Source organism: Melampsora larici-populina (genome assembly GCF_000204055.1).
Source record: "Melampsora larici-populina 98AG31 unplaced genomic scaffold MELLAscaffold_1, whole genome shotgun sequence".
NCBI classification, from domain to species: domain Eukaryota; kingdom Fungi; phylum Basidiomycota; class Pucciniomycetes; order Pucciniales; family Melampsoraceae; genus Melampsora; species Melampsora laricis-populina.
Window position 1 is genome coordinate 366421 of NW_006768765.1, and position 26575 is coordinate 392995.

General features: G+C 41.3%; 5 protein-coding genes across 5 annotated transcripts; 3 read left to right on the forward strand and 2 right to left on the reverse strand.

Annotated features, from left to right (window-relative positions):
- Positions 1 to 2200: 2200 nt before the first annotated feature.
- MELLADRAFT_100971 (uncharacterized protein) lies at positions 2201 to 3643 on the forward strand (the record flags this gene model as incomplete). Its single annotated transcript, XM_007403449.1, has 4 exons — positions 2201 to 2349; positions 2540 to 2705; positions 2806 to 2934; positions 3014 to 3643. 4 exons carry the CDS (start codon positions 2201 to 2203, stop codon positions 3641 to 3643), a joined length of 1074 nt encoding a protein of 357 aa, XP_007403511.1.
- Positions 3644 to 7394: 3751 nt separating this feature from the next.
- MELLADRAFT_32280 (uncharacterized protein) lies at positions 7395 to 8056 on the forward strand (the record flags this gene model as incomplete). The annotated part of the gene is made up of 3 exons (XM_007403450.1): positions 7395 to 7442; positions 7491 to 7683; positions 7800 to 8056. Coding segments are annotated over 3 exons (498 nt in total), but the record flags the coding sequence as incomplete, so codon positions are not given.
- Positions 8057 to 8432: 376 nt separating this feature from the next.
- MELLADRAFT_58348 (uncharacterized protein) lies at positions 8433 to 9080 on the forward strand (the record flags this gene model as incomplete). Its single annotated transcript, XM_007403451.1, has 4 exons — positions 8433 to 8445; positions 8484 to 8654; positions 8677 to 8720; positions 8757 to 9080. 4 exons carry the CDS (start codon positions 8433 to 8435, stop codon positions 9078 to 9080), a joined length of 552 nt encoding a protein of 183 aa, XP_007403513.1.
- A 5573-nt stretch (positions 9081 to 14653) lies between these two features.
- On the reverse strand, positions 14654 to 16988 carry MELLADRAFT_100973 (uncharacterized protein; the record flags this gene model as incomplete). Its single annotated transcript, XM_007404101.1, has 5 exons — positions 14654 to 14778; positions 14857 to 14988; positions 15601 to 16207; positions 16354 to 16451; positions 16592 to 16988. The coding sequence occupies 5 exons, from the start codon at positions 16986 to 16988 to the stop codon at positions 14654 to 14656; spliced, it is 1359 nt and encodes a 452-aa protein (XP_007404163.1).
- Positions 16989 to 23861: 6873 nt separating this feature from the next.
- MELLADRAFT_86729 (uncharacterized protein) lies at positions 23862 to 24795 on the reverse strand (the record flags this gene model as incomplete). Its single annotated transcript, XM_007404100.1, has 4 exons — positions 23862 to 24019; positions 24082 to 24310; positions 24396 to 24640; positions 24711 to 24795. The coding sequence occupies 4 exons, from the start codon at positions 24793 to 24795 to the stop codon at positions 23862 to 23864; spliced, it is 717 nt and encodes a 238-aa protein (XP_007404162.1).
- Between the last annotated feature and the right edge of the window lie 1780 nt (positions 24796 to 26575).

The following is a 26575-nucleotide window of genomic DNA, read 5'->3' on the forward strand; positions in this document are numbered from 1 at the left end:
TATATTCACGTCATGAGAACTATCTCACTTCTCTCATATCACATCTCCCATAACTATGTAGTGTGCTTTACCAACCTAAATGCTCCTTGTGTACTCTTTATATTCCACTACTCAACTGATCGTGTGAACAGATAAATGGTCCCTGAATATCCTTACTGTCTCTTCATTCAATTGTTTGTGTGAATCATTGTAGTGTTCAATTTCTTTTACATAATATCTCGTGTATATAAACTACCTGGAGCTGCACCAGGAAAGGGTTTCTTTTTCCTCACCCTTTCCATTTCTGTCTTGTGCGCTCCAGGTACGTTTTTCTCTTTCTCTCGCTATTAGTGTCAGTTAGATAAATATGAAATTTATCTTACCCTTTCCATTTCTGTCTTGTGCACTCCAGTTGATCGCAACAAGCAAGAGGGGGTGTTGAGATCCTCTAGGATTAGGTCTGCTAGCTCCAACCCACAAACTGCTCATCTTGTGAAATGGCTCATATAGCTAGCTTGATCTTGTTGTACTCAATCTCCACCCAGCAATAAATTATCTTTTCATTATCACTATTTGATCTTGTCACCCTTGATCAGATTTGAACTGCTCTACATTCCAGGGATCAGATCTTTGTTGTTGTGATCTTCACATACAGATTCATACTTCTTCTGTAAGGGTTCTAACCCTGCTCTTTGTAACAAGAATTTGTTGGCGGCCAAAGTGTGGAACTGATGAGTGTCATCATTCCATTTCCAAAAAAAAACTTCACCACATCTGTCTTTGAGATCTGACCCTGTGATTGACACTTTTTTAGTTTTCTGTTTTGTTTCTTAAAGTTGGTGGTGACTGCCATTAAGATGACAGCTCTTCACCTTCCAATGGTACAAACATCTATCCTCATGAGTTTTCTGTTTTTCTCTTTGATATCATCTGTTCTGCTACAGAGTGTGGGAAATATCTCCATACCACTCATAGAAATATAAATTAGACACACTGGAGTGGTTGGGCTAAAAATTTGTAATAATTAAATCATTCCTCCAACAAACAACACTCTACAGGCTCGCCAGCGGCATATAAACAATTATTGCGAGAAATTTAAGAAAAAAGAAAACTTTGTAATGAGACACACAACAATAATTATGTACATATGTTGATGAAAAAAAAGAACTCCTTTGAATGAGCATTTTAAATTTTCCTTTTGCATCTGAAATACCTATGTTTAAATTTTACATGAAAACATTCATTTTGTATCTTTCACAACTTTTAACTCAAGGAATTAACTGCTCACTGGGGTGGGAAGGGAAGATTTCAAAACTTGACTGATTGTTCTTAATGACTAGAATTCTTGATGAGCTGAAATGATGTCATATTTCACCACTAAGGAAAATATATCAAAGCAGAAACTTGACCTGCCAATACATCAATTCACACAAGTACAGTTTATTCTATTACTCCAATCAGTAAGTAACCAGTGACCTACAACTATTTCTTCCTCTGGAAAGGCATGGTCTAATGCCAATGGATCACATACATGTTTTCTCTTTGTTCTTGTCCTGTAAACAAAGAATTGTCTTGCTCCACCCTGCCACTGTTTTTGTATTGTGACTCAAAATCACCTCCTTTTCTCCTCTAACTCTCAAATGCACAACCAATAGGATTATATATCAAAAAGAATTGCCTTCTCAATGGTCATTCCACCAACATGTCTCTGTGAAACCCAAAAAGAAGTGGAGTACCTGGGAATCGAACCCAGCGCCTCTCGCATGCTAAGCGAGCGCTCTACCGATGAGCTAGAACCCCGCGTTGAATGTGAATTTCCATATTGCAAATTTATCCCAGCTGACAGCTGGATCACGATTGAATTCAGCTCAAGAAGGAAGGCCTCTGAACGAGAGTGTCCCCGATAAACTGTTGTTTAGAGTTTTATAAAACTTATGGGTCATGTTGATAATTTTCCAAGCTTGCACCATACTCATTGGACCTGAAGGTTTACTCTTGAGCTCCAAAGAACATGCATACATTCAATCCTTGATGGAGTTGATCAAGAATTGTGTATCTTTCAAGCTCCAAGGGTTTCAAGAGACTTGAAGACCGTCAATTGAAGGTGAAAAGTTAAACTTGAAGGTCCAGATCAGACTACTGTAAAGACCACTTTTAAAGATTTGAAAAATACCTACAATACCATCCAGAAAACTTGACCAAAACCAATCATCCAAAAGAAATGACCAGTCTTGGTAATGCATCATCAAATCGTTCATCGAAAGAAACTATCACATTTGAGATTGTAAAATATTCTAGAGCTAGACCTCTTCTCACAAATCTTGTATCTAAAGATAAGAACAATTCTGGTCAAATCGATTGGACTCATTTGTGGGTTTTCTTTTTGATTCCTTTCTTTTCATTATCCTTGAATCAAAACCGCTGTTTACCATCTGAGAGTGCTTTTAGTACTTCTCTTTTCTTCTTCAAGCTTATAATGACCAATCTGTGATCGGATTCGAGAAATCAGCGTTGCTCATTGAACCTGTTTTGCCTCCCTTCCATGCTTTGATCTCTGCAGTAATCAACCTCGACTAAGCTTGAACGCTGATATCATCCATACTGATTTGGAGGATTCAAAGAAATCTGGTTTACCGAGACACACACGAAAGATATCACTTCAAATCATCTGGAATAGTGATCCTCAATCTTCACATACGTCTGATCATCCAAGTGTCTTTAACCTTGTTAGTGTATTTCTCTTCACTATCTCTTTTTTACAACACGAACTGAATCCTTGCTTTTGTTTTTTGTTTTTCGTTTTCGTTATTCTTTCTTCTTGCTTAGGAACAAATTGATTTAAATCAGATTGTGGTTGATTTTTCTAATTCTAGATTAGGTGAAATGCCTTTAAAGGCAGTTTATAAGGACTGTGTAGTGGGTTTAAGATATGCCATCTCTCATGAAGCAGGTGCTGTGAGTCTTTCATTCTCAACTTCAAAAGGAAAAAATCATTGATACAATCATGTTTTTGGGCAAATCAAACAATCAAAAGTTAATTTACAATCGATTTCAACTTCGATTTCATAACCCAACCGATTGTCTTGATTTTGTTAGAGTCATTGAATTTATTTGTCCTTGTAAACTGAGTCCACCTGAACAACAATCAAGTCAACAAAGAGTCACCCAAACTCCTTTTGATCATCATTCCAAGGATACATTTTCGTTACAAAGCTCTCTTTCTATTCTTCCTAATACAAAATCAGCTGTTCCTCATCAAGGTCCAAACTCAAGACTTCCAACGATATTCGATAAAGTTAAACCGGACGAGTTTGAAGCTCATGAGCGTTGTATTGACTCAGATCGACGTCCTATCAAGTTTCAACGCTTAACGCTAGAATCGGATAAAGTCTTGGAAGATCTTTCTCATCGTCCGAGTCAAAGTTGCAATCCTCAACTGAAACTCGCGGCTCCTTCACAACATCCTGATCAGCAACCTACTTATGAAAATCACAGCACGCAGCCGATCGATCTTAGTCTTCAACACAAAGCTGTTGCATCTCCGGGTTTAGAGAGCTTGATCAGTCTACCTGATGATCAGTTTAGGAATTGCATACAACAAATCTTACACGAACCGGGTTTCCTTGAATTGGCTACCCGAGTAGACAACCTAATGCAGAGTTGATGGTTTTTGTAGTAGAGAATCTGCTTCTTGGAAGCTGAATGAAACCCTGGCACCGAAAAATGTGCCATAAATAAAAATCATTGAATGATTTTATGCGAAAGTTTGTAGATCAAGCCTAGATGCGCACAGCTGCACCAACTACACTATGGTCCAAACTTTAAGGGCCATTTTGTACTCAAAAGGACCATAATATCTATATACCTATCACATTATATTGCCAAACATCCTCTACCACATATGTAATCCAATCATAAATTTTGTAAATTTGCATAAAACAAATTTGCATCATGATGAATACATCTAGATGCAACGTACTCGGAATGTAAATCCAGCTGCCAATTCCCGATCCTCATCAATATCGATTCAAGAATATGATTTGTCCAAATGTAATGGAATCCTTTTGTTTATGGACACAATACGTCCATTGTTTACGTGCTGTTGCTAGACGCCGCTCACGCCCTACACCCAGGTAGGCGGTTTGGCACCAGCGCCTACAAGTTCAACGTATAGGTGCTGGTTTTTGGCGCCTGAATCCCCAGAAATAGATGTAGGCTCCAGAAAACTAGCGCCCACCTCTATTTTGGGCAAAGTTGGAATGTAGGCGCTGGATTTCTGGCGCCTGCAACATTTTTCTCCGGAAATTCAATGTAGGTGCCAGAAATATAGTGCCTACATCTATCTCTGGGCAAGTAGGCGCTACTACCAGTTACCAGTGCCTACATAATAGGCACTGGTTTTTGGCGCCTACAAGGCCATAAATAGATTATAATCATGGCACCTATCTTTGTCTGGTACCTATATACAGAGAAAAGGATGTAGGTGCTATATTTCTGGTGCCTGCATCCTCCAATGTGACTTTTGTGGTGCCTAACCCAGCACCTACTTTGAGTTCTGATGTCTTTCAAGTCACAATCTTTTTTTGGGTGATGAGCGTTTTTTGACTTATTAAGGACATATTTTGAGTGACAACTATGTATTTCAAATCACAAAAAACATATTTTGAGTGACAACCATCTGTTTCAAGTCACATAAACGTATATTTTGAGTGACAACTATGTTTTTTGAGTTACAAATAACATATTTTGAGTTACAATGATCTTTTTTGAGCTCCAAAGAACATGTTTTGAGGTATGACCATGTTTTTCAAGTTACAAAAAACATAGTTCTTCATTCTTTCTTTTATTTCATGATGCAGATTTTGTTGTGACACAGATATTTTGTGCCTTGGCCAAAAAATTCAAGGTTAAAACCACATCTGGACCAATGCTCCTGGCAGAGTATCTCTGAGTCAATGAAACCCTTTTGGAAATCTGTGAAAGTACCTACTTCACATCCCTTCAAGCCATGATTTGTAATAACTCATGACAGGCATACTTAGAAATGTCACAGATAGGCAACTTATACTGTAGAGCCACATTGTAGCATTTCCTCTCCTCTTCCAACAATCTATCATTAGGAAGCAGACCACCCTGACCAGAGAATCAAAGACCACTGTGCCCCTCTGTATCAGATCCCCAGTCTGGTAATAACATGATTGATTTGATGTTGGCTAAGCTCAAGAGATACCAAGCTGAAGTGGTGGCTGCTGATGTTTGGCTACTATCCTCAACCCCAAGTACTGACTCAAGGTTTTTGACCTGCACTACCTAGAACACGCTTCACATTCTAAGGACACTGACAGCATCAAAGAGGTTCCCAGATGGGAATATGGGTGGTAAGGACCATATTTCCATTCTGCTACTGTTACACAGTTCCATGAATATTTCCTGAGCAGCCATTGTGATGTATGTAGTCAATATTTTGAAATGTGTGTCTCAATCTGAACAAAGTTACAGCATGTATTACAATGATTTGCTTATCTAGATGAGCAGATAACTGAGCGCGCATGTATGTAGCTGATAGCTAAGGATTTACTCAGATGTTTGCACATATGTAGTGTATGCTTTGTGGCTCAAATGTGCAGTGCAAGATGATTTGATGCTCAATTCTTCTCTCATTGAGATTCCCAGCCTAGGTCATGTTCCTACCAGGGAACCTATTTAATGCTGGCAGTGGGAGCTCATTGAAGACCTCTTCAAGTCAACTTTGGAAAGTTGTCCAACTACTCTGGAAGTCTCCCCATCTCAGATTCCTTCTACTCCCCATTAATGATTTGATCAATTATGTTCACTTCATCTACCAGTTTTCAAACACCTGAACCAATTCAGGCATCTGTACATGACTTGTATTTCCAAGGAAACAATCCAATTATACTTGGTCAACTGTTGTTGCACTAGTGGAATGTAAGCTGATTATCCTACTCAATCTCATCTGAAATATACACTGACTGATTATTGTCTTTCTTGACTTTTGACAGCAAAACTGCTCCAATCTCCAGGTACTTGCTTTGGTGGCACACGGCTAGCTTTCAATTTTGACTAGATTGTGTTGCGTAGAACCAACCTTTTCTTTGGCTGCCAATATTGCCATTCCTGGATAAGGTTCTTTGAAGCCAAAGACCAGCTCTCATTTGGTTGGAACTGTTGAATGCTTGAGGGCTGGTATCACAACAGGTGATCAATTATCTGAAGCCCTTTCTTACCTTACATCCTTTGAAACATACTCAAAGAAGAAGAATAAACCCATAATAATTGACTAAACTAAGATATCATAGTACCAATCTATGTTTTCCTGGTCCTACTTTTTCCTTATTTTGTCTTTCAAAATGTATCTTCCTCTAGTCTTATTGTTTTTATCTTTTTGTTGCTCTTTAACTTTTGCTTAATCTCTCTTGATCTTATGTTTTTGTCTTATGGTCACTTGTTAAGTTTCTCTTGATTGTATCATCTCTTGTTATTCTACCAAATTTGCAAGTCATTCTTTGTAGTCTTTTTAGTATGAGTTATATGTTTTGATTTTTCTTGTAGATTGTTTTGTGTGTATATCTTTTTTCTCTTGTGCATAAACAAATGGGAATAAAAATGATTGCACAGTGCCCGTGGAGAAGGCCCCCGACGTCGGGGGCCCTACAGTCTTGGCAAGTTTGGCGCGTTTGTGTGATTTTTGTGGTCCAAATGTGTACAATTGGCCACAAAGGGGAAAGATTGGAAGAATATTGCCTACGCTGAACCTGGCTGAACTTCATCCATCTGAGTCAAGGCTCAGGCAGACTAGGAGATGAGCGGCCCTGAACGCTCAGTTTGCCCCAAGAGATGCAAGTGACCCTGGCCCGTTTGAACTGCATGCATGGAACTCGGAGATCACAGAGCCAATTCATACGTCCGGACTTGCCTGCGGGGTCAGATATGAGTGGCCGGATGAGTCCTCCTACATAATACAAATCGTTGCACAAGTGCTTCAAAGGTAGTTTTCGAGACTCAAAGTCAATGATCATCAATCCGAGGAACCCGCTCTAAATGAAGATGACCAGCCTCCGCCTACTCTCATATCTACACAACCCAACCCTCGACCTAAACACTCCGATACTAAACGTGGTCCACTAGGTGGTCCACTGGACCTCCCTGAAACTGATCTATTCCTTCATCAAAAGACAATCAACTTACCACTCACAAGATCAGAAGAAATTAAAGCATCAAGATCTTGACTCCTTTATGATTGATTATCATGTCTGCCACTTTAAGAGTAACCGATTTCACCCTCAACACTACACTGTTATCAGAACCTCCACCGACAATCTCCAGTCTCTGTACGTTTCAATTGAAATACTAATGGAGATTATATAACAGAAGCGTAAAAGAAAGCCAGTAAAGCTCATACTAGATTAGCGCCTGGTGGGATTTTAATTTTCTTAACTGGTCAAGTAGAAATTATGAACCTTTTTAGAAAACTTTCAGCCAAGTATGGACAGAAAGCGATTGAAGAAAGAAAGAAACGTCAATCTAAATCGCTTATCAGGTTTGAATCTCGTAAACCTTATACAACTGTGAAAGTCAATGATGAAACAAGTATCAAGAAATCCGAGTTGAATACGGATACAGTCAAAGTTGAAGATGTTCAACTTGGGAAAGATACTCATGATGCGGCTGCGGATGTGGATGAAGGTGGACGAGAATGGTCTTGATTTAATGGAAGATAGTGATGGTACGATTTCCTATCCTCGTTTTCATTTTATGTATTCTCTCAGCAAACTTACCAACACTTTGCTAAATGAAAATAGTACCGATGTATATCCTACCTCTCTATTCACTTCTTCCTACAGAAGAACAAATGAAGGTTTTTGAAGATCCACCAGCAGATTCACAATTAGTTGTGATAGCTACCAATGTAGCTGAAACTCCATTAACGATTCCAAATATAAGATATGTAATTGATAGTGGAAGAGCCAAAGAACGACATTATGGTTTAAGTAGTGGAATTCAATCTTTTGAAATCGATTGGATTTCTGAAGCATCAGCATCACAAAGATCGGGTTGAACAGGTAGAACGGGACCAGGACATTGTTATCGAATTTATTCTTTGGCAGTTTTTGAAAATTCTTTTCAAGATTATTCTAAACCAGAAATCCAAAGAATGCCAATCGATGGAATCGTTTTACCAATGAAATTGATGAATATCGATACAGGTACCGATTTTCCTTTTCCAACTCCACCTGATAGATATTCATTAAGGAAAGCTGAAGTTGTTTTGGCTCATTTGGGTGCACTTACTTTTCAAAAATGATTTGATCATTGGTGTTTGGATGCAGAAAACGTCATGGAACCTAGGATTACTGAGTTAGGTAGGGTCATGGCACAGTAGTAGTACCCTCTTACTGCTAGGTTTGCTAGGATGTTAGCTTCAGGATCTCAACATGGTTGTTTACCGTATGTGATAGCTTTAGTATCAATTCTTTCTGTTTGAGATCCGTTTTTACAGGAAGATGTGATTACGGGTGAAGATGGTGGATCAGATGATGAACAATTAGGAGCAGAGATTCATGAAACGACAAGTGAAGAATTAAAATTAAAAGAAATTCGAAAATCTAAACGTTGGTTTTATCAAATTCAACAACAATATTCCAAGTTAGGAGAAGGTACGAGTGATTTATTTAAAAGTTTATCTGTTGTTGGAGCATATAAATTTAATCAATCAGGATAAAGTAAGTTTTGTGAAGAAAACATTTTATGATTAAAAGCTATGGAAGATTCATAAATTAAGGAAACAGATTACAAAGATTGTACAAAAGAATCATGTTTGTGAAGGGTTGGTTGAATTCTTCTCTGATCTAAGACCTCCTAATGAATCACAATTGAAAGTTTTAAGACAATTAATTCCGGCTTCTTTTATTGATCAAATAGCTATCAAAACTAGTCTTTTACCTAATTCATCAACTTTAAACAAATCTAATCAAAATGAAAATCATTTGACTGCTTATAGAACCATAGTAATCAAAGAAGATGTCTTTATTCATCCTTTGTCAACCTTGTTTACTTCTTCAATTAATTCACCAGAATATTAGTTTTTCAAGAATTAATTAACACTAATAATTGGATTTGGATCAAAGGAATTACTAAAGTGAATCAAGCTTGGTTACTGGTGATTGGAAAATCACTTTGTACATTGAAATCATCAGAAGGAATTAAACCTTTGAAGAAAATTCATGAAGATAAGAAAGAAGATGACACTCAAAGAGTTTGTTTTGTTCAACCTAGGTTTGGTGAACCTGGTTTAAATTTTGAGTTAAGTTCTATTGAAGTTTTACAAAAGAAAGTAGGAAATCAATGGGTATTTGTTCAGGGAATGTTTCATGAAAATATAAAGAAGAAGTATATATATAATGTTTTTTGAAATCATGTGGTTTTCTTTGGTGATTCTTTAGTTTGTATTGATTATCACTTTTTGTGATCTTTTTCTTTGCTTTTTGAATTGAATCATATTGTTTTTTGAGGTTTCTTAGGGGGAGCTCTTCAGCTTTGGAAAGTTGGGAGCTGCATTAGATGTATTTATTTTTATATAATAATTACAAAAATGAGTAGCATCTTCATACTGTGTCACTGTGAAGTACACTTTATGTTCAAGAAACAGGTAAATAGTCTCTTTGTCTCCACTGGACTTGATACTTTTTGAGCACAGAGGTTGGATTACAATTTAGTTCTTGATATAATTTTAAAATTTAACTCAAGGGTTCTGTGAAAGAGGTCACAAAACCTAGCTTGAGTTCTTGAGCAGGTTTCACTCAAAATGGTAGCAAGTCTTCAAAGTGTGTAAGGCCTTCAAACTCCTGGCCTTTGAGACGTCTTTTATCATGTCTGAAATTGAAATATAAATTCAAATGCAAGATGTTGAATGAGATATGTGATTGCTTGTTCAGATTACATGAACATCAAAAGCCTTGGAGGGAGGACATTTTACAAATTGAGCAGATGTTGCTTTAGTAAGTTTGAGTTTTAATTAATTTGCTGATATATTTCAAGAATGTCTTTTTGATAAAACATAAGAAGCTGATGGTGTTTTTTTGGTTGTTTTTATGGGAATGATAAAGCACTTTTGATTATTTGAATAGAAACATTGAAGAATTTAAGTTTCAATTTTTTTAAATGTGGACAGTTTGATGAAAAGGGGAGCATTTCTTTTGAATTTTGTTTTGATTTATGAATGTGGTTTTTTTCAACAAACTTGGCAAACATTTACCAGGGTAAGCCCAAAGCACAGGGGGTCTACAGAATAGAAAGAGAACTAAGTAAGAAGCTTGAAAATGTAGTGTATGTTACACAATGTTGAGCTCCTCAAAGTCAATTGATAGTGTTGAGTGCTATTGAGTTCAATTAGAAGGAGTTGAGGATTACACTGCAAAAATAATGTATTTTTCCCAGGTGAAAAATGATTGACATTAATGCACAAAATGATTAATAATGCAGAATTAATGCAGAAAAATGCAGAATTAATGCAGAATTAATGCATTTTTAATCATTTTGTGAAATAAATGTAATCATTTTTCACCTCGGAAAAATACATTATATTCGCAGTGTTAAGATGTGGTGAAATATGTGTATAGGAGGAAGAGGAAATGTGGAGTTGACTTCTGTCAGGATCAATGCTAGTAAGTTATGCATCCACTACTATATCCGTAGGGTTCTATTAGGAGGGGGTGTAGCAAGTTGGTCAGAGTGCATGACCGCCTGACTCAACTCAGATTGTTAAGGTAGGCTCATTGTTACAGGAATCTGGAGACCTCAAGGAGGTAACCTTGTAACCACTTCCAATAAAAAGAGTCTCTTAATCTCTTTAAGGTTTAAGGTTGTTTTCTTACTGGGGTGGTGTGGGGGTATGCCCCGGGTAAACGGGTCCCGGTGGTAGACGTCTACCACTGATATGACCTGCTCAACCGGGTCGAGAACAAGGAGACCCAATGAGGTCTTCTCTTCCCCAACACTCACGGGGGACTGAGCCGTGAGCCTAGAGAAGACCCCATCCCTCGGTCCTCCGTGAGACCCCTACACCTTCACTTGGTATTCACCCTCACATGTAATAACAAGGTGGGTAAAAGAATCTTCCAAGATTTTAAGTTCAATAAGCTGGCTATACCGAGTTTTAAGTTCACCTGTACAGTACATGGAGAAAAGAGGTACAGGACCGCTCGGAAACCTCTAGAAGAAACGGAAGCGTGCTTTGGCAGTCTATGACAAACTCTGAGCGGCTTGCTAGACCTCCGGATTACGTAGGACGTGCCCACTCCAAATCCTTTAGCATCTTCACCGTCGATTTCAGATCTTTCGCCGAGAACTTCCTGAGGTAGATCATGTAGGCATCTGATGCCCAACGACCACATCTCTTCAGTTCGTCCTTATCCGCACCCAGGTTCCATCGGAGAGATGCACCGCCAATTCTGAACGAGTGCCCATGAAGGAGCTGCTTCTTTTTCGAGCGCTTCTCATTCCAGATTAACCTGAACTGATTTATGGTTTCTACTTTCCCTAAACGGCACTTTCGGCCGTTTTTCAGATACGAGAAGATTTCGTCCCTAGGTTTCCTAGGTCTGAACGCGAACCACGACTCTAGCATAGAAATAGGGTCCAGTAGAGAGTCTGTTCTATGTAGGTAAATCCATTGAGTTTCTCCTGGGCTAGCGGTCTTTGCATTATGGACGGCGATTTTTGCGTAGGATTTATCTTTGGCCCAGACTAGGTCGTCCCATCTTGGCATCGATTTCTTTGGATCATCTGTGATCAATTCACCTAGCCGGGCTGTTCCCCAGAACGCCACTAGAGCTACTGTTAACATAGCTAGCTCTCGCTCACCCTGGGTCGACAACTCTTCGAATAGAATGACCAGATCAGATACGAGGACAGGAGGGCGTTTCTTATCTGCTTCCACCAACTTTGCCTCGATCGTTTTCGATGCCTTCAGCAGAGGGCGAATGGACTCGTTGACTTTCGAGGGATAGTCGACCCCATGGTAAGTATGCCACGCTTTGATTCCTGCTATATAAGCTTTGAGAGTCGAGGATTTAACTGATTCATCCGTTGCTGCCAACTTCTCGTCTTTGATAGATGCCCATACTGCGAATTTCCGCATCAGCGTGAATGAAATGGGAAGGAGGAGGGACTTGTCGATTCCTTTGACCGTGGCGAATCTATGCAACTTGATGATACCCGAGTTGTATCCTTTCAAGGTGCCGTCACTCCAGGCTCCTTGTAAGAAATGTTGCTTTACTTCATCCGATTCCGAATCATCAACTCCTAAGGCGTCTTTCCTAAATGCTCCGAATGGCTTCAACACTCTTCGCAAATCCTTAGGTTTGTCCTGTGGTTTGGTCCTGGTTTTTCTCATTGAGGAGAGGCGATATACGAGGATTGATCGGAGATAAAGGCGTTCGACTAACCGACCGGAAGTTTTGGTTCCAGGGAAACCTGCCACATCAACTTGGACAAGTCTTCCGGGATCTCCACTCGGACTTCGTGGGCCCACGAAAGTGTGCCTATAATTCCTCTGGATAAACCATCTGCCAGGTTATCATTAGACGCGACACGTTTCGCCTTCACATTACATTCTAACAAGGTGAGTAGTCGCTGGATTTGTTTCCACTCCTCGTTCACCCAAACGTCTTTTGACTTCCGTTTGTCTACCGTAGATTGTGACGTTGTGTTGTCAGTCCACACTACAAACCGTTTCCCTGTCAACAATTGCGGACAAGGACATTGTCAGCGAAACTTAACACCTAAGATAGGTAGTCTGGTCGGTCTAGTGCCTACCTGCCACTCTTCTCAGCTGGCTCACTACCAACACGCCCAGGCGAATTGCTACAGTTTCCGCCCAAGCGATGGATCGCTTCTCGTCTGACGGGTTCAGTGTTTGCCACCCCGTCTGGAACTTGAAACACGCCCGGTGGTGACCCACTAGTACACCAATCCCAAAGGACGAGGACGCGTCACCTGCCCAACTAATTTCTAGGGCTTTTGATTCCGGTATTAGAGGTCTCGAGTTGAAGGTACGTAGACACAAGTCCCATTCTTGTAAATCTGTTCTAGCTCTATCCGTCAGGTGACGAAGGGCCTCTCTATTCTTCCAACTTTTCATCATTTGATAAAGAGAATTAACGTATGGTTTCATGTGCGGGACAATGTTCATTGTATGCACCAGTCTACCGGTCACTTGTTCGATTGATTTGAAGGAGCAGGGTTTTGGACCAAGTAAGTCTGTAATCTGCTGTCGTCTCTCCTGAAGTTTTTCAACCGGCAATCTGACAGTGTGATCCATTCCATTCCAGATAAAACCTAAGAACTTCTGTTCATCGGCAAATTCATGGTTCTTGACGGGGTTCGTTTGTACTCCTAAACTGTTGCTCAATATCTCTACTGTCTCTAATGATACCGCATCTTCGGGGCGCTTGAACAGGAGATTATCATCGACCCACTGGAAGATCTGCCTTACTCCAGTAAGCCTTTCCATTATTTGTTTCCAAATGTGAGCTGGAGCTCCAAATACTCCACAACTAGCGACTCCTCCAAACCCTACCGCCAGATCGACATAAAGTCGGCCCTCAAAATCCATAATGATCAAGAAGCGGCGCTGGCAAGGGTGGACCGAGAGTTGACGATAGGCTTTCTGCCAGTCGAAGATGGCTACCATCCATCTCCCTGGGCAGCGTCTAAAGAACCTGGCTACACGATTGAAATCGTCCCACTGTGTTCCATAATTGTGTTTGTTTACGAACAAATCTACTGACGGAATGTTTGCATCACGTTTCGGGTATGACAGATCATTAATCAACCGTATTGAACCGTCTCCATTGACCGCGCTGCCCATTGGATTAGAACGGAAGAAGCCAAACTTTTCCCTTAGTTGTTCATGGGTAAACGGACCCGCTATCCGGCCCGCTTCAAGTTCCTTTGCCAGGGTACGTTCGATTTGTGTCTTAGCCGCCAGTGCTGACTTGTGGTTTGGCGGAGTATACCATGGCATATCTGGGAGGGTATGTTGTGGTATTCCAAGACAGAATCCATTTCTGAAACCATTGCTGATGTACGGAATGCACTTTTCTAGACCTGACTCTTTCATCAACTCCTCCCACTCGTCGATCTTCATACGGCATGGAACTGGCGCTGGCCAGGGGGGATCATCCACGGGGACCGTGAAGATTTCTTGTTCCCATAGAGGCAGGGGATCATCTGGTACGCTTTCTTCACTTGAGACTTCATCTAAGGATTCGTCCTCTGAAGTTGATTTTTCGGAATTTCCTTCGTCTACCTCTATCAGGGTTGATTCCGGAGGGGCTAAGGCTCCTGCAGTCTCACATGGCAGTGGCAAAGGATCTTGTACAGGAGTACTAATCAAGAATCTATGTGGCATCAAGAAGATATTTTTATTTCAAAATTTTAGGAAGTCTCATTCTATATAGCCGCTCCAAGACAAAGTAATTATGCTCTTAATTGCGTACCACAAAGTAAAAAGGAGCAAAGACCCGCATCAAAACAATCAATGTGAAAGGAGGTACGATTTGAAATCGAGCGCGGCGCCACCGAAAGGGAGGAAAACAAGGATGAATCAATGGTCAGTCCATTGGGCCAATAAACTCTGATGACCTAGACAGGCTTACTTGTCAGCTGATTCCACAACTTGTGACTTTTGAGCATTACCTCCCCCGTTATTCTTCTTGTAGAAGTTATTCTTCCTAGCGAAGGTGCCAGTGGATCCCAAAACTTCAGCTCCATTGGAATCTACAGTCAGGCAACAAGAAACCACTTGAAGGTCAGTGTAGGATCAACAAAGCAACTACACGACCAGGCAAGACTAACCGTCTTTGGACCCCTTGTTCTGGGCGTAGTTTCCCTTCTTTACGAAAGGCTTCTTACCGCCTCTCTTTCCTTGTTGGGTTAAGGAACCAACACTATTCGAGTTAGAGTGGGGCCCTTCTGACTTCCCTTGGGCTGAGGTTGAAGGAACGTCCACCGGTTCTCTTCCAGTTGCGAAATTGAAACCAAATTTAGGTTTCCCAGGCGCATAAGGGTTGTCAATGAAGCCTAGGTCATTTGCTCTCTCCGCGTCGCGTCTGGCAGTTTCTTCAACGGTAACTTGTAAGCCGTTTGGTACACGTAACTTGTCTTTCACAACCGTCTTGCCATTAACTTTGGACTTGATAAGCTTGCGGCGCCGAAAAATGACCGTTCTGATAGCTAGGTGGTATCGGAGAGCGACCATCCAGCAGTTGTGCTTTTTCTTTAGGCTCGAGACGATGAGTTTGTGGGATTCGACATAGTCGGCGTACACCGTATGACCGTAGATCTCTCTCGCGTACCGTTCCTCAAGGTCACACATCTCTATGAACTCGCCATAGGTGATTTGTTTCTCTCTGGCCTTCTCAGTAGACGTCGCTGTAGACTTTGCCTTTTTCTTTTCTTCTTCATCCATATCATGCCATCCATCAATGGACGACTTAACAAAGACGGTAAGAGGTACGTAGTCACGAAGTTTCTTGAACCCTTTGTCCCACTTGGTGGGCAGATCTGGGAGGTTGGCGGATGTGAAATCCACGGCTTCACACTCAAGTTCAGCCGCACTGATCGCTGAAGAGTCATCCGAGGAGGATGACTCAGAAGGGGTAGAGCTTCCATCTGAAGGTGGGTCGTCCTTTGACTTCTTAGACTTCTTCTTTTTTGACTTGGAGCGCTTTTTCGGCTCCTCGACTGGCATGTAATCGTCCCCGTCAGATGGATCGGAGGGCGAGGAAGGCTCTTCACTGTCCTTCAAGGACTTCCTTTTTGACCCCGAGATTACTGGCGTGCTCTCAACAGCGGAGCTCGGGATACGCGAGGGTTTGGACGAGGCCTTTGGCTCTGGTCTAGACTTCAGGATGGGTACCACCCCTGATGGAGGGTTCGACAAGACTGTCGACCCTGGTCTAGCCCTCGAGACGGTTACCGCTTTAGGAGGAGGGTTTGGATTATCGAAATGAGTCGTCCGCTTTAAGACTTCATCAATCTTTGCTAGAGTCGCTCTAGCCTCCTCGACGGTGCCAAATTCAACCGCATGGTTGAGTTCATTTGACCTCGGTACACTCGTTTGGAGGTCAGTGTCCGAGTCTTCTGCGGAAGGGACTGTGAACGCCAACAACCAAACAAAGGGCGACGAGAAACCATCAGTAAGATACTGTTTGATAAACTCGATAAATGATAAAATCATAGAGGTTGGCGCTGATTGCTGCCTCCCTTTCGGGTTCTCAATAGAGGAACTCCTCTAGAGAAACGCGCATAATATTGCGGAAGCGGTCACGGCCTTGTGGTGACAATTCTAACAGGTTGAATTGTATCACCCCAAGGCTGTCTGGTAGGAGCGCGCCAAAGGCAGCGTCTCCACCAATTACCGTCAAAAAGGAGCGCTTTAAGCTGCAATCCTGTCAGATCCCGAAGGAAACTGACACTGGCGCCTCAGGCAGCCAAAAAGCCAACACAGACCGGGACTGGGAGACCAGCAATCTGAAGGAACTATGTGAAGGCTAGAAGGGGTTAAAGAGAATTTCTTTTAAAAACTTACCCTTGATCCTGATATTCTTTTCAAGGCTTGGAACCCGTGAGCCGTCCTCTTTCAAAAGGATCTTCTTCTTTAAAGCTGACTTGAAATCAATAGGGTCGCCTTCTGCTTCGGATGATTCATCGTCTCCCTCATCACCTTTGGCGTCTCTCGGATCCTCTTGTTCAATAGGGTCGCCATCGTTATCCGCAGTATGAGGATCAGTACCACCTCCTTCCGTCAACGTGCTGTTAGGAAGTTGAGAGGACTGTGGAGCTCTGGATCCAGCCCGCTTTGCCCTGTCTTCCGCTTGAACTCGTTCTTTCTCTGCTTGAATTCTCTTCTTCTCTTCCGCCTCTAAATGCATTTGATGCAATTTATTCTTGGATGCTACTAGTTTTTCTTTTTGATTTGAATCCATTTGAAAAGGAAAACGTGAAGAATATATTTAAGAGGGAGAGATCTGATTGACTATAGAGATATGAAGATGTTTGAAAAGTTTTCTATGAATCTGAAAGATCTTGAGAGAATAGGAAAAATGGGCGAAAGAGCTGATGAAGAGCAGAAGAGGGAGAAGAAGCTGAATTGGAAGAAGCGAAGGGAAAATTTTTTCCTTCTTCCGTTTCAGAAATAATTGTTCTCCCATCACGACCCTGTTACCCGGTTCCGTGAGCTGCCCCGCGCTCATTTAGCCCGAACCCTTACGTTATGTAATGGACTCTAGACTACCGTCTCAGGCTTTGGGTAAACTAGCAATAAGCACAACCAACCAGTTTCTGCAACACAGTTCAACACACTAGTGATTAGTCCAAAAAGGCGGAACAATTACAGCACACCTCCTGAGCCCTTGACACCCTTATATTCTCATGAAGCACACTCAATTCTCAGCCTGAGCACCAAACTACCTACGCAATCTGGGAACCAACAGGGACCCCAAAAGTTCCGGGGTTTGGCCAGAGGTTCTGGAACCCCCAATCATTGGGGATACCCGCAAGTCGGGGGTTGGGTGTAGAAATTTGAAAAAAACTACTTCCCTCCGGGGCTCAAGTACCACATTGCAGGTAACACCTATTGAGTATGCTGTCAGGTAAAGCCCTACTACACACCCAGGAGCCTTACCCACAATGCTATGGCTGCCACATCAATGCCAGCCATCAAGTTCACTACACGCAAGGTGCTGACGCCACACAAAATCAAAGGGGGGGCCTTGCAAAAGCATGGGGTCAATGCAGGGTCAGCGCAACCCCAAATCCAAAGTGTCACCCGTTTGCATGTAGTGGTCACAGTGAAAGGAGATGAGAAACTCCGCTTTCTTTGCATCAATATTGATACATGGATCAGTCCAGTGTTCAAACCTGGGTAAGGACCCTTTTTGGTCCAGCCAACAAGTCCACGGCAGGGAACCCGGTCGGTGTTTGGGCACCTCATTTTCTGCAAAAAAACAGTTTGGGAAACCCCGAACGGGCTTGGGAGGTCTTTTTACCCGTTGTGTTGGGGTTTGGGTGAGCCACTACTTGACAAGTAGTGATCAGGGCTTGGGCCGACTCAATTCAGCACTACCAACATATTTACCTTGGATTTTTCAATCTGAGGTATCATCGGATTCCAAACCTTGGACAGAAGCTGTCCAAGGTTTTGATCCACGGCAATTCTCAGCGCAGAAGATTCCCTTGGACAAGGTCTGTCCGCGGATTTATGTCCAATGATGCCTGGATTCCACAGCCCAAGGCATCTATGTTGGCAGTTCAGTGTGATTTAGTCATACAAAAATACCAGGAGCTTAGCCTTAACCATCTACAAGCAAAATTAACATCTTAAAAACACTTCTAAGTTAGTCAATGATTTGTGACATTACCCACCTTCATTATGCATTCTAATAAGTCAACTTGGCAAGAGCTTTCTATGGACACAGATATAAATCCTTGAAAATTCATCAGCAAGAAATTTCAGATGATGTTTTAGAATATGATGTACTGCTACTGAAATGGAGAGGCTCATCAAAACTCACTCCCAAAAGAGGTGATGGGAACTCATTTTGTAAAAAAGATACCAAACGTGACAATATTGAACTCCTCCAACCACTGATTGAGGAAGAGATTTCCAACATGATGATGGCTAGTTTTGAAGAAGATCTAAGGGATTCAATCCACCTGGAACTATAGAGAAGTTATCAAGATTTTTATTTTCCCAGTTCAGACTGCAGTTTTAGACCCAAGTTCTGATCCTTGTAAAATCTTAATTGTTTCAAGTCTTATATGGACTCATGGCAAAGCTTTACTCTCTTAGTATATAGTGGTCCATTTTGCAATGGTCTTGTCACAAAGTAGGTATGACATGTTTTGAAATCTGGTGCTATTGCACTGGCCGTGACCAATGATAAAAACTATTTGATGTGTGCATGAGGGGGTGATTATCAGGATTGTCAAGATGAATTGACAACATTGAAAATAAGGAATCAGCCTTTGACCTGTTAAGTATGCACCAATAATGAAGAATTCAATGGGGGGGTGGAAATTTGAGTGTGGAAGGTGGGCTTTGAAAATGCAATACTCAAAGACAAATCCAAAGTGGAGTGATTGTGAGATGCGGAATTAGTGAAGGCTTATATATATATTTAGGACTCTAGATATCAAGATTGAAATAATTGTTTTCAAATCATAGCAATATCTAACAAATTCTTCTTTATCTTGAATTTCATAAATTAAATATTTATGTGAGGATATTGTAGTTCATCAAGATTTCATCAAATTGATATAAGAGGTCAAACTCCATAATTAAATTTCAACCAATGATAATGATAATCACCATAGTAATCATTTGAATTCTAATCAAAATGTTACACATCAAAGTTGGATCCAAAATGTTATACATTTTGCTGCATTAGAGTCAGGTCCAACTTCACTTCTAGAACTTGAATTTACATTTAGAACCTGAATATTATTATCAAGCTAACATGATTGAAACATGTACTACATAACATATGGTAACTGGCTTCAACCTACATTTGTAATGTCATGTGTTTTCAATGCTACATGTGTAGTGCCTAAGTATGCATACATAACTTACACTATCAATCTACATGTGTACTGTCTTTGTATGTACACATAATGTATGGTAGCGTGTTTCTGTTACGGCTGGACTGGGTAGGCATTGTAGATGGCTAAGCACTAAGCCTGGTCTCACCCATTTTTGGTTTAGCCTGGTTGGAAGATTGAGGAATTTGTGTGAATGTGGTGTGTTTCATTTCTTTGTTTCAGACTAATCATTCTCACAATCTTCATTGTTTTGGTAGCTCTTATGCTGACACTAGTTCACTAGGTTAGAACTTTGTTTTTCTCTCAATGCAATTGTCACAATCTTCATTGTTTTGGTAGTTCTTATGCTGACGCTAGTTCACTAGTTCTTATCTCTTCTGATTTTGTCCCATCAGGTTATGAGCTATACTGTTCCAGACAAATCTGAACTTTTGTTCGAATCTGCCAAATCAAATATTACTGCCATTGACAATCAACAAACTTCCGACAATCAACCACCTCTTCCTAATCTTTACGCAACAACAATTGAATCAGCCGACGTCTTGCTAGAATCCGTAACTATGGATCAAAATATGGACACTCAAATCATCGGAAACACTGGTATGGGTGTTACATCTCCACCAGACAATTCTCAAACGTTACATCAGAGCCTACAACAGAATCAACAAACTATTAATAATGCTCCTCAAATGGTGAATCAGACCATTCATAATGTCTTTACTATTGCAGGAAGTGAGATTACTTACTCATGGATTGTTAGGACTTGTAATTGTCAAGTCAAGCTGGCAAGCCTTGCTCAACTAGCATCCAATGGTTCCAATTTCGACGTCAGGGACGCTGACATACAGGAATATCTAGAAATTATGACTGGATGTATGAATTATTTACACCCAGCAGCTATTCCATTGGTCTCTGGCTGGCGTAAAGATATAGCTAGAGGATTCAACAGATTATTTCACTGGACTGTTGATAGACATATTGGAATGAAATTAAAAGAACATTCCCCTATCCCTTCTGCTCGTTACCCCTATCTCAAAAGTCAATTTCCTGGAGAAACCTTTGCTGGTCAAATGTCCTTACTCAACAAATTTGCTTCAATCAAGTATGATCCCTCATCTATGGTGTTGGATGCTCATGTTCATTCAGCTTCTACGCTACATCAAAAACTTGAAAGATCAGAATTAGTTGTACCAGATGACATCTTTGCCGGTATTTTGTTGAACAGTGTACCAAAGGATTTTCCGAAAATCACTAACACCTTTTAAGCCATGATTATCAACAATCCCAAGACAATAATCAATTCATCTTCCATGATCAGGGCAATGGGCGCTGCGCACGTAGCACATCAAAGAGGGAATGTTACTGTGGCCTATGGGTTAAGTACAGTTGTATCTAAACCAATCTAAGGCCTACTGTTACTACTGTAAGAAGACTGGTCATCTTAGATCTTATTGTTGAACTCTCAAGGCGAAGAACAAGGAGCGTCAAACACAGGCAGCTTCAACTTCCGACGCAAGAGTGATCGAACCACAATTTGCGGATATCGACTTCTCTAGGTGTGTGGATCTCAGACAAGTCTGGGTTTCTCAATTGGACACTGATACCGCACCCTCTACCATTATTTTCAACACCGGTGCTACGCACCATTTTTTCAATAACCAATCTTATTTTTCATCCTTTTGTCACATCACACTCTGACCAGTTAGAATGGCAAACAACTCCTCTTCTTCTTTTATTTCTGGTATAGGACGTGTGCGCATATGCAATGTAACAAACTCAAAAGAGTTTTTGGATGTTGATAACATATACTTCTGTGAGAACTTGAGACACAGCTTATGATCTGGTATACAACTTGAAGAAATCGGTATTACTTTTCAAAATTCTCAAAATTGTATTGATCTCCCGAGAAACAACTCGAGAGTTCTTACGGCACAGAAAATTGGTAGGAAATGGATTTTTAACACCATACCTGCTCAAATTGAAACTGCTGCTGTGTTAGGTGATTTTAACTTATGGCATTGCCGTCTTGGTCATCCAAATGACAAGACCTTACTCAAATTAATTTGTGATCAATCTTGTATAGGTTTACCATAGAAACTAACCAAGACAATACCGTGTGAAGACTTTGCCGTTGCAAAATCAACAAAAATGTCAACCATTGGCCCTTCACTTATTTTGTATGATGGTCCTCTTATTAGTCGTGGCCTATCTCTGTGGACCATTCCCGGTAAAAACGGTATCAGGTTCTGAATATTCCCTTGAAATAAGAGATGTATATTCAACCTTTATGCACACTTATCTCCCCAAATCCAAAAGCAAAGCAAGTACTCACATCAAACCATTTATAGCAGAAGTCGAAAGAAGGACTGGAAAAGGGGTCATTCATTGGTGGACTGATGGAGGTGGTGAATTTCTTAATAATTCTCTCAAATCTTATTTTGCTGAACATGGGATCAAAGTCCAAAATTCTTTACAGTATTTTCATGAACAGAATGGTGCAATCAAATGAGCAAATCACACAATCCAAGCTGGCATGAGGGTATTACTAGCGGATTCAGGATTACCACGTGACTAATCATGTAACACCTTGTCAGATATGTTTCATATAAATTGTTCCTAATTCTTCCAGAACTTGTGTCTCTTTTCCTATTCTCACAATCTTCATTGTCAAATTGATTTGGGCCTACATGTGTACTGTCCATGTATGTTGATAACATATTGCAACTGATTTCAACCTACCTATGACGTAGGGTCTTGTGTCTTCCAATATCACATGTATAGTGTCTAATTATCAGTTTGTGCTTACATAGCTTGTCTTTTGATGTTATAAGTTTTCTTCACTAATTGTAATATATTGTTTGTCTGAGTCATCCAAGATGGAAATGCTACAAACACATATGAGCTTAGTTCACTCGACATTTCCAAGCTTGACTGATCATGCACTGGGCCTTGGGGGAGTCTGTGAGGTTTGGGTACTCTTTGGAAGTGCTCAATTCTCACTAAATGGGCTGAAGGTAAGTTATGCTTAATTTTACTTCTTTGTTTCAAATATGTAGTAGATCCAAATTGAAGTAAAGGAAGAAAAGAAAGACAGGGAAAAGCGGACTAACAGTCTGTTTGGATAAATCCAGACAGACTTCAGTTAGTTGACTCCTGAAAAGGAGGTTTATACACCGCCAAGAAATTCACGTCGGAAAGCCCTTCCTGTTGTCATTTCGGGAAGGGCGCCCCGATGCAGAATCGCGCCCAAGTCATGCGATTAGACAGACTTCCGATCTGCAATCGAGCACGCATCACGCGACTGATTGTTCAGTCCGTTTCAAAAACGGGCGGGCTGATCCGATCGAAGACAGCTCCGATTTCAAACCGGGTACGTGGCATCCGACTGAGCCTCAGCCCGATGCAAACACGCAAAGTACGTTTCCGACTCAAACCCGAATGCGATAGAATCATCCCATCGCGTAGCCCTCAACCGAGGCCGCATCTACCCCGCATCCCCGATGCAATCTCGCGCCCGATACAAAATCGGTGATCATCTTTCGACCCAATCCCACCATATCCGATGCAGTCTAATTTGCGAATGAGGTTCGCATTTTCTCTTGTGATCCATAAAAAAAACGTTGCATACAAAATTTTGTGTTGCATACAAAATTTTGACAATAAAGTAAAAAGTGAGCAAGCGTTGATAGGGCTTCTGGAATTTAATGTCTTTGAATTTCAAATCAAAATTTGCCCGTGTTTGAGTTTCCATTTACTAGCTCCAAATGATAGGTCTGAGGCTCAGCATGTTAACTTTGAAATGTTAACTTCAAAAGTTAATGTTAACTTCGAAAGGTAATGTCAACTTCGAAAGTTAATGTTAACATCAAAAGTTATTGTTAACTTCAAAAGTTAATGTTAACTTCAAAAGTTAATGTTAACCCCGAAAGTTAATGTTAACCTCGAAAGTTAATGTTAACTTTCGAAGGTAACATTAACCTTTGAACGTCCCAACCTTTAAGCAGGAGATCAAAATTGATGCTCAAAAATACCTTCAGCTGTTTCTGTAAGCAAATGCTAAGTTTTGATGGCATGAGCAAAAAGCGTGCCACGTAATTAAAAGGCCAGATTTATGTAAAAGGTGAGGAAAGAATTGAAAACAAAGGTGGAAACAAAAGTCATCCAGAGGGCTAGATGCACAGTAGGGAACTCCGGACAACCTTAATTCCAAACAGACCCAGAAAATCACATAACAACACAAAGCTCTGTCAATACAAAACTCAGATATGACCCGCTTCATACATGACAGTATCCTTTTCATCCAAGAGAAGTTCCTGAAAGTAATGTTCAACTTGTGAAAACATGCTCCTCATTTCGCTAAGCACTTGAGCGTATTTAATCTCCATCGATGTAACTCGATCAATTTCAGGCCCTTGGTCTAAGGATATCAAGTTAGTAAACTACTCAGTTGATATAATGTATCTAAAATCGCCGACTGACCACAGATGATGTCTCTCACATTCAAATACATGTCCTTCATGAGGCGCAAGACTGCCGCGTAGTTGTGTACAATCGAATGTTTTGCTCGCTTGATGACCAAATCTGGATGGACTGCCAAGCCATTTGCTTCTTCGTAGGGTCGCTTTCTCACTGACACCAGAGAAATACTAGACGACGCTCCCTCAACCTCTTCAATTTCAGAAGGAACATTCTCGGTCAATGACAGAGCCTTACACAACCGGTTCAGAGTACGAGATGGTGCGTGGGTGGTCAGCTCCTGCATCCTAGCTAGATACATAGCCTTTCAAACTCACCTGGTCTTGTGAGCTTAAAGATTGATTGGCAATCGCAACAATCGAAGCAGGACCGATTTCCGAAGCGGAAGATTCAAGGGAGACCAAGGCGCCATGTTCATGTGCCAGGTTCTCTTCGAGATGGGATTCGGGTGCACTTTCAGATCCGGTTCGAGGGGTGCCGTCGTCAGTGTGGGCAGAAATCTTTGCAATCATCAATCTCGGCAGCATAGTTTGCTTCGTTTCCATCAGTTTACGTTCGACATCTACAGAAGTGAGGGCAAAGTTACATTCGTAAAAAAGTGGTCCACCTCATTAATCAAGGCCAATTCTTACCGTCACGTCCACGGACTCTGTTGGTAAGCCTATCAGTTAGCTTCCGAATCTTGTGGAAGATTCGTGGTGCGCGGCGGAGCTTCATCTACAAGAGTGGATGTTGAAAAGAAGTTCGCGCTTCAGAGGTCAAGCAGATGGTGAAGACTAGAAAAAGTGGATAAAGGATGATTGTTGCTACTGCATACCAGTTTCGAGTGGGTGTTCGTTTTCTCAAGATTAATCAAGCTGAATAGGTGAAGAGAAATCTGGAGAGATGATCTAGAGAAGAAGCCGTAGAGGTGGAGGTTATGGACGTTCAAGCTTGAAGTGACCTGGCCTCAACACGATCGCACTGAGCAACTACGGCTTTGTTCGCGACTCCTTTGTTCCACAGTACCACCTTCACAGGTGCGTAGCAGTGCCGAAATCAGCACGTGGCTCGAAGCCTAAGGGGAGCGCGTGATACGCAATTTTTACACAAGAACGGCTTCACGTTATACTCTTCCCTTTGAAAACAACTCTGTTGGAATAACAAAGAACTTCATGAACAAAATTGATGGGAAACAACCCTCTAAAGATGGCTACGTAAAACGGCCATAGCGGTGGGACTAATATGGAGATTTGTTTTACGTGCACTGGGGTGGCCGTGATAAGCCGAAAATCGCGTCGGTAAGGTGGGCTACAAGCCCTTAAAAGGATTAGTTAAAGTAGGGGGACCCATTAAAGTAGCACAATCGTAATGAGCAGCCAAACATACTTTGTTTATGCGGGCTCTATTCTACCGCTGAGCATGACAACTTCATTGTCGATGGCGTGTTCTCGAGCGCGTGAGTAGCGGCGAGACTGCTTGAAAGGAGCGCATCTTACCACTGATTTGTGCGACAAGGGGTTCGCGTTGTATGATCCTCTCTGTAAACACACCATAAAGGATAACGACAACTCATATATCAATTCACTTCCAAGCCAAGATCCGGGATTCCCACCTCAAACATCTGAACTCAGACATCATAACATTTCATCTGCTCACTTCAACAATCCCGCTTTTGCTGTTCGGGTCAGTCAGAATATTGATAGTATCACCATATCTTCCCAACAGCTTTCTGATTTCTCTTCCTTCTATATAGTCTTTACGAAGTCATACATTGCTGCGCTTTCAAGCACGATCTGGAATCGCCTTACGGAATAGTTGACCTGCCGTATCATCGCGTGGCATCCACTCACTTAGATCACGTTTTCACTTCTTTAGTCAGTTACAACATTCACCGTATTACCAAATTTTCCTCACAATGTCTAATTTGTCCTGTCCTATAGATTTTTCACCATGTCCATGAGAATATCTGGAAATATCTCGATTACCGGGCACGTAAATCTGCCTTCTCGACCTGTACGCCGACGCTCAGCCCCTGCCAATTGGGCACGCAACACCCCTGCGCCGGCTCAACCTATTCGCAATCGGCGCCGCGGCGTCATAGCGGTCAGGAGTAGGGCGACGCGAGCAACGCCTAACGGTGACCCTCTATTTTGGAAGAAGATATTTAGCCTACCGGAAAATTTTGTCGAATTCCTGTCACCCGACTGCAACCTTTGCGCTCGCTCGGCTACTTGTGGTATCCTCCGAGCAATCGTCCTTCACTTCGTACCCAGTCACGTGTTTCCCACTCGCATGTTGAAACAGAAAGTCATTGGCATCTTCAGAGCCAAGGTACTCCGTAAATACGGACCGTTTGTTGGTCTTTGAAGGTATCAGGTGGACATCAACGTGAGTACTCAACATCAGCTATTGAACGCTACTTTTTTTTTACCAAGTTGATAAGGTGTATCCTCCTTGTCTACGTTGCTATAGCCCTTATGGTTTTTTTTTCATATCTTGCGTCTAGTAATAATCT